The sequence below is a fragment of the Chrysochloris asiatica genome, unplaced genomic scaffold, assembly GCF_000296735.1.
Source record: "Chrysochloris asiatica unplaced genomic scaffold, ChrAsi1.0 scaffold00024, whole genome shotgun sequence".
Lineage (NCBI taxonomy): Eukaryota > Metazoa > Chordata > Mammalia > Afrosoricida > Chrysochloridae > Chrysochloris > Chrysochloris asiatica.
The window spans coordinates 20,837,980-20,848,011 of NW_006408542.1; the positions used below are offsets into that span (position 1 = coordinate 20,837,980).

General features: G+C 40.0%; 1 protein-coding gene across 1 annotated transcript in view; it reads left to right on the top strand.

Annotated features, from left to right (window-relative positions):
• Positions 1 to 2,476: 2,476 nt before the first annotated feature.
• LOC102826699 (epithelial cell adhesion molecule-like) overlaps positions 2,477 to 10,032 on the top strand; it is a 21,460-nt gene continuing 13,904 nt past the window's right edge. Inside the window, exons 1-3 of the mRNA XM_006839470.1 lie at positions 2,477 to 2,546; positions 5,424 to 5,531; positions 5,838 to 6,078. Coding sequence (XP_006839533.1) covers positions 2,477 to 2,546; positions 5,424 to 5,531; positions 5,838 to 6,078 — 419 coding nt within the window. The remainder of the gene's footprint in view (positions 2,547 to 5,423; positions 5,532 to 5,837; positions 6,079 to 10,032) is intronic.

A 10,032-nucleotide genomic window follows, 5' to 3' on the forward strand; every position in this document is an offset into this window, starting at 1 on the left:
CAAAATCTTAAAATAACTGTCTGTAAAATTTGAGAAATTTATTAGGAACACACTTGGGTACGAATTCTTACAAAAATATTAAGAAATGTTCTTAAATATATCCCTAGACCTACAGACAGAGAATTCACAAAGCATAAAATCATAGTAATTTTGGGCAGTGAATGACAAATTGAGGAATGTTAAAGAGCTATAAAGTAAACAGTACCTTGGATGTATACACAGATACTATGAGTCAGAGATTTAGTGTAGTATTTTGTCATTTATTTAATAATACATTTACCTGATTCACTTCATTGTATGAGTAACATCTTCATAAACAACTGCGGAGTTCTAAAAAGATGAGACTCTCCTTCATTATGTGACAGACTCATACCTGGCAAAGTAATATTTTTCAGATGAAGCACGAACAGTCAACTAGATTATTCTTGGATAAAGTATGTGTAGTTTGAGGGATACCAGTGTTCAAGTTCCTGAAGACATCCAAAAATGCAAGCAACAAAAATTTGGTTGATAAGTTGATCCTGATTTGTTAGTACTATTCTTTTCCCTTACACAAATTGCTCAATAGTTGGCAAATTCCAAAACTAGGTCTAAAAGTCAAACTTACATAGAAACGGAACTGTACAAACTCACTGATAGCACTTCCTTAAGACATTAATAATCAACTAGTTAAAGGATTTGTTGATGTACCAAGTACAATTTATATTATAGAGGCACTTAAGTAACAATATGCAACGATTTACAGTAATTAGCCTGCATAAGACTTATAACAGCAGAGAACAACATACCTGTTTAATGAAAGTATGCTCTTTGACTTGATATTTATTTGTAAAAATTAACCAAATTTGTTGAATCTTAAAATTGCTTTCTACTTTCTCTCTTTTGACTTACTCTGATGATTTCTTAAGCAAGAAAAGTCTCTTTTAAACAGGCTATAATAATGTTTCAGCTAACAAAAATAAAATTATAAAACATAATAAATATGTTAATGGAATCCTGGTATGGCACTGTAGGATAAGCACTGCAAGGTTGGCAGGTTCAAACCCATCAGCTGCTCCTTGGAAACCCTATATGAGGTTGATTTGAGTCTGAACAAACTTGAAGCGCTTACTAACAAAGGTAAAAGATTTCAGTATGGATTGCACCTCAACATAAAGAAAACAAAAATCCTCACAACTGACTAATAAGCAACATTATAATACAGATAAACGACTGAAGTTGTCAAGGATTTAATTCCACAATCAGTACCCATGGAAACAGCAGTCAAGGCTGGGCAAATCTCCTGCAAAAAAAAAAAAATAATAATAAAAATTGAGGACTAAGGTATGCCTGACCCAAGTCATAGAATTTTCAGTCACATCATATGAAAACTGGACCATCAAGGAATAAGCATGTGAAAGTTGAACAAGGAATAAATTAAGACTGAAGAAAAATCTATGTCTTCTCCTTATGGTGTTGGCGAAGAATATTGAATGTACTGTGGACTGCCAGAAGAATGAACAAGTCTATCTTGGAAGTATAGCCAGAATGTTCCTTGGATATGTACTTTGGACATGTTATCAAACACAGATTGTGAGGATGGTTCAGGACTAGGCAGTGTTTTGTCCTGTTGTACATGGGGTCGCTATGAGTCAGAAGGGAACTGTACAAAAACTATTGCTAAATATGCTTGTTTTTAAAAAGTGTATATACTTAAAACAATAGAGAACTCATGAATTTATCATCCCCAAGAGCCATGGAGATGTTTTCTGTTTTTTCCAAGTTTCAAGGAAGTACAACTAAATTGCCATGAAGCTCAAAGGTCTTTTCTTTATTGTTGTTTGGACAGTTCTGTGGTTCCTCTTAGTATTCCATTCTAGTTTCCACGTTCCTCTTCCCAGCCCTCTAGTCTTTCCTGTATGCTTCATTTCTTCAGTCTTTCAAAGTCCCAGGGAAAAAAGACACGTCGGTATTTTCAAACTTTCTCATAGCCACCGTTCTTTCTCATAGGTTCCATTCTACCCTCAGTCAACGCCACACCCGCGCTGCACCCTCACAGGATGCGGCCGGAAGCACCTGATGGTGGCGCCGAGCTGGGCGCCTGGGGCGCACACCTGGGGTGCACACCTGGGACGGGGGCCATCCCCCAACGGCCTCTCCCGTGCGGAGGAGGGAAGCCTGTCGACTCACCTTCCCTGCCCCCAGGCTGTGAATCCACAGAAGTGAGCAGCCCCGAGATGGGGCTGGGAGGCGGGGCACCAGGTAAGGTAGGCTGGTGCTCCGCCCCGTCGCGCTTCCAAAGAGCACAAGTCACTTTACTAGGTCGCAGCCTTCAATCAGGTTGGAAAGCTACTCAGCGAGGCTCTCCAAACGCAGACGTTGAGACGTTGCTCGTCTCAGGCCTCCCGCCGTCTGGCTGACCAGCGGGCTCCTTTGTGGGCACGCTCTCCAGTGATCTCGCGGCCCGCCCAGCGCCCCTCTCCTAGGCGCGCACAGCATGGTGCCCTCCCATATTCTAGCGTTTGGACTCCTGCTTGCGACGACTGCGGTGGTCACGGCTCAGGCAGGTGAGGAGCGGGTCTCTGAGCTGCTGTTCGTAAACGAGGGCAGCGGCCAGTGGCGCCTGCAAGGAGGAGAGTGGGGCTGGGGGCCGCACTTTCCCGCCTGAGTCCAGACAATGAGGGGATGCTCTGAAGATCTCAGTGCTCTAGAGGCGGCAGGAAGGCGCCAACTCGCGAGAGTTCAAGGGATCGGGCTCATTTTGTGACTTTAGACTCCTCTAGTCCATGGCACTAGGAAAATGACCGGGGCAGGGGCTGAGGGGCTGGCGGGGAATCGGATTGCCGTGTTCCGGGACGCTGCAGCCTGATGAAGCGGGAAGGGCCAGGGGCGGCCTCGAGGGCACCTCTAGCCGGCCTCGCCCACCGCATCTGGCCGGGATGGTCTTGGATTTCTGGCGGGGCCTAAACCTTCCTTGTCCTGAGAGTGGCTGTGATGGCGACCTGAGGCCCGTACCTCCGCGGGCACCTGCCGCGGGCCCCGGATGTGGGCCTGGGGAGGGAGCAGGTGGTGGAGGAAAGGCCGCCGGGGCCGCTGCGCACCTGTATGTGGAAACTGAACGCTGGGGTCTAAGCTGGGCGTGGGTGTTTTCCCTTTTTATTTCCCAGTTAAGTAATGCCAAGTTTATTGTAGGGAACTCATTCTAACTTTAGATGTAAAGAATAAAAAAAAACCATGATTCACATTCCTTCAAGAGAATCCTGTAGTTAATAGTTTTTTTCCAGAGATTGCCCTGATCCTAAACGCATACTTTTATATCATGTTCCCCTTCCCCCGAAAATGTGTCCAAAGGTCTCCCATTTCCTGAGTCTTTTTCTAAAAGCACGATTAAAATAGTGACGAAAGAATCTATAGCGTGTAAATCGAACATGTCGTTGGATTCAAGTTTTTAAATTTTGGAATAAATATCTTGACAGCACTGCTTGATTTATTTGTAAGATAAGTGCATAGAAGTAGAATGGCAATTAATTAAAAGTTTTCTAGAAAAGCTGTTCTATTTCCCACCAACAGGAGGTCTAATTCATAGCACCTTCAAAATAATGCTGTTTAATCAATAATGCTTTTCTTACTTTGTTGTTAAGTGCAGTTGAGTCGGTCCAACTCTTAACGATCCTATATAGTTTTCCAAAGAGCTGGTGGGTTTGAACCGCAGGCCTTTCTGGTTAGCAGTACAGTGCTTATCCTACAGCTCCACACCAGGACTCCAACTTTAGTCTGGTGCTAAATATTTATTTGAAATTGCTTTAAAATGGTTTTATCTTCTATAGGTAGGCTTAGGGGCTAAAAATATACTTTGAACAGAGCTACGTAGGATTTTTAATTCTGTGAGGGCTGCCGCTATAGCTTCTCCTTTTGTGATCCCCATATTGAGTTTAGTGCTGGGCAGATTGTAAGTGTTCATATTGATTATAACTTAAGAAGGGAAAAATTAAAACCAGTTTATAGAGTACTTGGAGTACAAAGTACAAGGATCATTGTATAAATTCTTTGGATTGTAATACTAGCTTTTGTTTTAAATCATGTTTTAATGACTTTGTTTTTAATGACCACTTAACTAGACAAATTAAAGGAATGTGGTAGGCTTGCAAGTTTGAAACTAAAATTAATTTATGAACTAGACAAAGATGTAGCTATTACGTTCACACCAGTGACACCAATTTAGGTTGTTTAGTATCACTGTCAAAAAACTAGGACTTAGTTTAGTTAAGAAACCCGCATGGAGAGATATCTCCAATTCTACAAAATATAGTCCAAAGGTTGAATATGTTTCCATTAAGCCAGGTAAATAAAAAATGTTGTTTTTAAGTGCTGTCCGGTCAGTTCCCACTCATAACAATCCGGTATAGGTTTTCCATGAAGCGACTGGTAAGTTTGAACCACCAACCGTGTGGTTCAAACCAACTTTGTGGTCCAGTGCTTTATCTCACAGCGCCACCCTAGGACTCCAAATAAAAAGTTGTTGTTAAGTGCCTTGAAGTCAGCCCAACTCATAGCGACCCTAGATAGGGTTCCCAAAGAGCTGCTGGTGAGCTTGAACCACTGACCTTGAGGTTCAAACCAACCTTGCAGTCCAGTGCATTAACCCACAGCGCCATACCAGGATTTTAAATAAAAAGTTGTCCCTTATTTAGAAAATGGGATGAGAGGAGGGAATGTGTACATTCTCTGATCCTAGAATTGAAATTTTTGATTTTGGGGAAGTGAGGCAGTGCTTGACAGGCAGGAGTTTACCTAGCAGAACAGGAGGTGAGAAGCTCTGAGACAGGGAGGCTTATAAAGACAAAGTTGTATACAAGCTATATTCATAATTTTAAAAAATTGAAGTATAGGAATTCATGCAAATTGAATTATATATCATGTATATAAACTGTTTGGCACAGTGTTTGGAACTTTGAAAGCACTCTATAATTATAACAAAACATTAAGGTTCAGAACTTTTTAAGGCTTTGTGCCCATTAATTTTTGCATTATTGTCAGAAATTAATTTAGTTGGAATATCAAAGTTAATAATTTCATCAGCATTTTAAGGTGCTTTTTTAAAAAAGTTTATTTCATTCTTTGTTGTTGACAATACATACAACAGAACATAGAACAATTTCTACATAAACCATTTAGTGACATTGATTAGATTCTTCAAATTATGCAATCATTCTCACCTTCCTTTTCCTTCCTTCATCCACTATTAGCATAAACTCACTTTCCCCAAAATTCCCTATGTAATCTTTGGAGTTTCTCTTTTCACTATGATCCTTCTCAAAAGAGCATGATTTGTCAGGCAACATTCTTTACTGGTTAAGCTAAACTACTGAGTGACTTTAATGAGACTTCAGGGAATATTGGGTAAAGTGTCTTGTGCTTTTTGTTTTTGTTTTTTTGTCCTCTAGAATGTATATGTGAAAAGTACAAGCTGACCACAAACTGCACTAAGAATACCAATGGTGATTGCCAGTGTACTTCAATTGGTACACAAAATACTGTCATTTGCTCTAAATGTGAGTAGAGTGTCTTCATTGTCTTTAAACTTTATTAGTGTCTTCATTGTCTTTAAACTTTATTTTGACGTAATCATTTTAAACTGCTTGACCTTGAATTGGGAAGAGTTTTACTGGCTCACATCTGAATCATATTATTGAACATACTGAAATTATCTCATGTCTGAAACTTCAGAAACTGGGTTGGGAGAACCTATTCATTTATAATAATCTTTGATCCTGGGAATATTTTGTTAGATTAATTTTTTCTTCTGTTAGCATAAAACTGCAATTGTTTTTCAGTCTAACACTTCGCTTTCTTTTTAGTGGCTGCCAAATGTTTGGTAATGAAGGCAGAAATGACAACCTCAAAGTCTGGAAGAAGAGTAAAACCTGAGGGGGCTATCCAGGACAATGACGGGCTTTATGACCCTGACTGTGATGAGAAGGGGCTCTTTAAAGCCAAGCAGTGCAATGGCACAGCCATGTGCTGGTGTGTGAACACTGCTGGAGTCAGAAGAACTGATAAGGACTCTGAAATAACATGCTCTGAACGCGTGAGGACCTTGTGAGTGGTGCTATCTATATTATTCTCTTTCACACTCTTCAGAATTGTTTAGTTAAATTAAATTTTTAAGTATGTTAATATGATTTCATGGTTTAGAATTTTAAAGACAAAAGATGAACAATGAAAAGTCTCCATCTCTTGCCAATCCCCAATTTCTCATTCTCTTCTTTGTTTGAAACAAAGAAAGAAAGTCAATGGTTCGAAATGTGACTTTGGTAATAGTTTACAGGAACAACAACTTATTCGTTGCAAATGCCATTTTTCAGCAACATAAATGGATACTAGACACTTGTGCCTTGCCAAATGGAATGTAAAGAAATAAATCCACTACATCTGTGGAAAGAGATGATGAAGAGGCTCAATATCTTCAATCAGAACAGTGCCAGCGTTTACTCACGCAAATTCAAATTGAAGCTGAAGAAAATTAAAACAAGTTCTTGAGAGTCGAAGATTACAAACCACCTGAATTTAGAGTCCATTTTAAGAATAGATTGATGTATTGAACATTAATGACCAAAGAGAAGTTGTGGGGATGACATCAAGAATATCATCAGACATAGAGACAGCAAAAAGTCATTAAAAAAGACAGGAAAAAAAGAAAAGCCAAAATGAATGTCAGAAGAGACTCTGAAACTTGCTTTTGAAATTAGAGTATCTAAAGCTACTGTAAGGAGCTCTGGTAGCATAGTGGTTATGAATTGGGCTGCGAACCTAAAGGTCAACAGTTCAAAACTATCAGCTGTTCCGTGGGGAAAGATGAGGCTTTCTGCTCCCATAAAGATTTACAGCCTTGGAAATCCTGTACAGGGTCACTATGAGTCAATTGCAACTCCACAGCACATAACCACCACCACCACCAAAGTTACTGTGGTGGTGGTAGTGTGCTGCGGAGTCAGTTCCAACTCATAAGCGACCCTGCATAGGGTTTCCAAGGCTGTAAATCTTTAAGGGAACAGAAAGCCTCATCTTACTCTCGCTAAAGCTACTGCAGAAATGATGAAGTAAAAACTGAACAGAAGATTTTAAAAGGTGGCTCAAGAAGATGAAGTAAAGTATTATAGTAAAATGTCTAAAGACTTGGAGTTATAAAGCCAAAAGGAAAAAACATGCTTAACATTTCTCAAACTAAATGAATTCAAGCCTTGAGTTGCAATACTGAGGGATTCTATGGGCCAAATATTGAATGATGCCTCAAAAGAGGATGGGAGGGATACACAGAGTCACTGAACCAAAAAAGAATTGAGCAACCATTTCAGGAGGCAGCATATGACCAAAAGTCTATGGTATTGAAGGAAGAAGTCCAAGCTACACTGAAAGCATTAGGGAAAAAAGGATTTGGGTGTTCACAGAATACCAGTTGAGATGTTTCAATAAACAGATGCAGTTGCTGGAGGTGGTCACTTGTCTATGCCAAGATATTTGGAAAACAGCTTTACCTCATCAGCCAACTGGAAGAGACCCATATTTGTACCCCTTCCAAAGAAAGGTGATGTAACAGAATGCAGAAATCGTCAAACAAGTTAATACCACATGCAAGTAAAATTTTGCTGAAGATAATTCAAAACGGGTTTCAACAGTACATTAACAGGTACCTGTCAGAAATTCAAGTCAGATTTAGAAGATGTTGTTGTTGTTGTTGTTCTTATGTGCCGTGACATCGGTTCTGACTCATAGCGACCCTGTGCAGGGTTTTCAAGGCTGTAAATCTTTACGGGAGCAGAAAGCAGAACAGCTGGCAGTTTTGAACTGCTGACTATAAGGTTCGCAGCCCAATTCGTAACCAAGAGGATGTAGAACGAGGTATGTCATTGCTGATGTCAGATGGATCTTGACTGAAGGCAGAAAATATCAGAAACATGTTCACCTATGTTACACTGACTGTGCAGAAGCATTTAACTGCGCAGATCCTAACATGGATAACATGGCAAAGAATGGGAATTCCAAAACACTTCATTATGATCCTGTCGCTAAGTGCCATCGAATATGTTCTGACCCATAGCAATCCTGTATAAGGTTTCTGAGGAACAGCTGGTGAGCTTGAACCACCAACCCTATGGTTCAAACCAGCTTTGCAGTCCAGTGCATTCACTCACAGCCCCACACCAGGTCTCCATTATACTCATGGGGAACTTGTATACAGAGCAAGGGACGACTTACTGGTGGTGGTAGTTATGTACCGTGGAGTTGGTTCCAACTCATAGGGACCCCAAATAGGGTTTCCAAGGCTGTAAACCTTTACAGGAGCAGAAAACCTTATCATTCTCCCACAGAACTGCTGACCTTGAGGTTAGTGGCCTGACTCAACCACTACACTACCAGAGCTCCTTAAGGGCCTACTATGTGGCTTTAAGAGTCCTGGTGTGGCCCTGTGGGCTAATGTATCAGACTACAAAGTCATTTGAACTTCAAAGTCGGTGGTTCAAGCTCATCAGCTGCTCCTTGGAAACCCTATACAGGGTCGCTATGGGTCAGAATCAACTCAACAGCACTTAACAACAACAACGTGTGGCTTTAAATCAAGAAAGGTGTAAGTCAGGGTTGTATCATTTCACCATACTTATTCAGTCTGTATGCTGAGCAAATAATCCAATAAATTGGACTGTGTGAAGAAGAGGAGTCCTGGTGTGACGCTGCAGTTTAATGTACTGGATTGCAATGTCTGTTTGAACTGCAAGGTCTGTGGTTCAAGCTCACTGGCCACTTCTCAGAAACCCTATACAGGGTCACTATGAGTCAGAACTGACTCGACGGCACTTAACAACAACAATATGAAGCACACAGGATCAAGATTAGAGCAAGATTTATTAGCAGTCTGCGATATGCAGATGCTTGTTGAAGGTGAAAAGGATTTAAAGTACTTACTGGTGAAGATGAAAGAAAACAACCTTCAGTATGAATTACACCTCAATGTAAAAAGCAAAAGAAAAAAACAACCAGTAAGCAATGTCATGATAAATGAAAAAAGGATTGACGTTGCTAAGGATTTTATTTTACATGACTCTATAGCCAGCACTCAAATGAGTCCTGGTGTGGCACTCTGGGTTAATACATTAGACTCAAAGTCGATTTGAACTATATAGTCAGCAGTTCAAGCTCACCAGTCACTCCTCAGACACCCTATACAGGGTGACTATAAATCGGAACTGACTTGACAGCACTTAACATCAACAACGCAATCAGCCCTCAGGGAAACAGCAGTCAAAAAAATCAAAGGAAGTATTAAATTGGACAGATTTGCTACAAAAGACCTCTTTAAAGTGTTAGATACACCTGGTATGTTCAGTAGCCTCCTAATGCATCTGAAAGCTGGATAATGAATAGACTCCCTAGTTTTTGTCCTACTGTAGGTTTGTGTTTGAATACAATTTCTGTATGTGGGTTGAGTTATGGGTGTTATTGTCTTGTATGTTAACCTTAAAATTGTTCACTATTGTTGGTTCTCTGTCCAATGAACTCCTTTTAGTATTTTTTATAAGGTTGATATGATATTTTTACAGATTTTTCTAATTTCTGTATATCTGGAAATGTCATATTTGATGGACAGTTTCACTGGGTATGTGATTATTGGTTGGCAATTTTTTCTTTCAGAATTTTATATATGTCATCCCCTTGTCATGCCTGAGAAATCAGAGCTTGGTCTGTTTTCCTTTGTAGGTTGGTTTTTCCAAGCCTCTCTAACCTGACTTTGGTTTTGGAGAATTCAATTTATTTATGATATGTCTTGGTGATTTTCCTTTGAGGTCTATCCTGTTTGGAGTTCATTCAACTTCTTGAATGCATATATTCTCATCTTTCATGATGTTAGGAAATTTTCTTCCAATAACTCTTCAGTAATTTTCTCTGGATGTTTTTGTTTCTTTCTGGTCTAGAATTCCAATCACATGTAAGTTATTCTTCTTGATAGTATGCTACATAAATCTTAGGTTTTCTTCAGATTCTTTTGTTCTTTTTTCT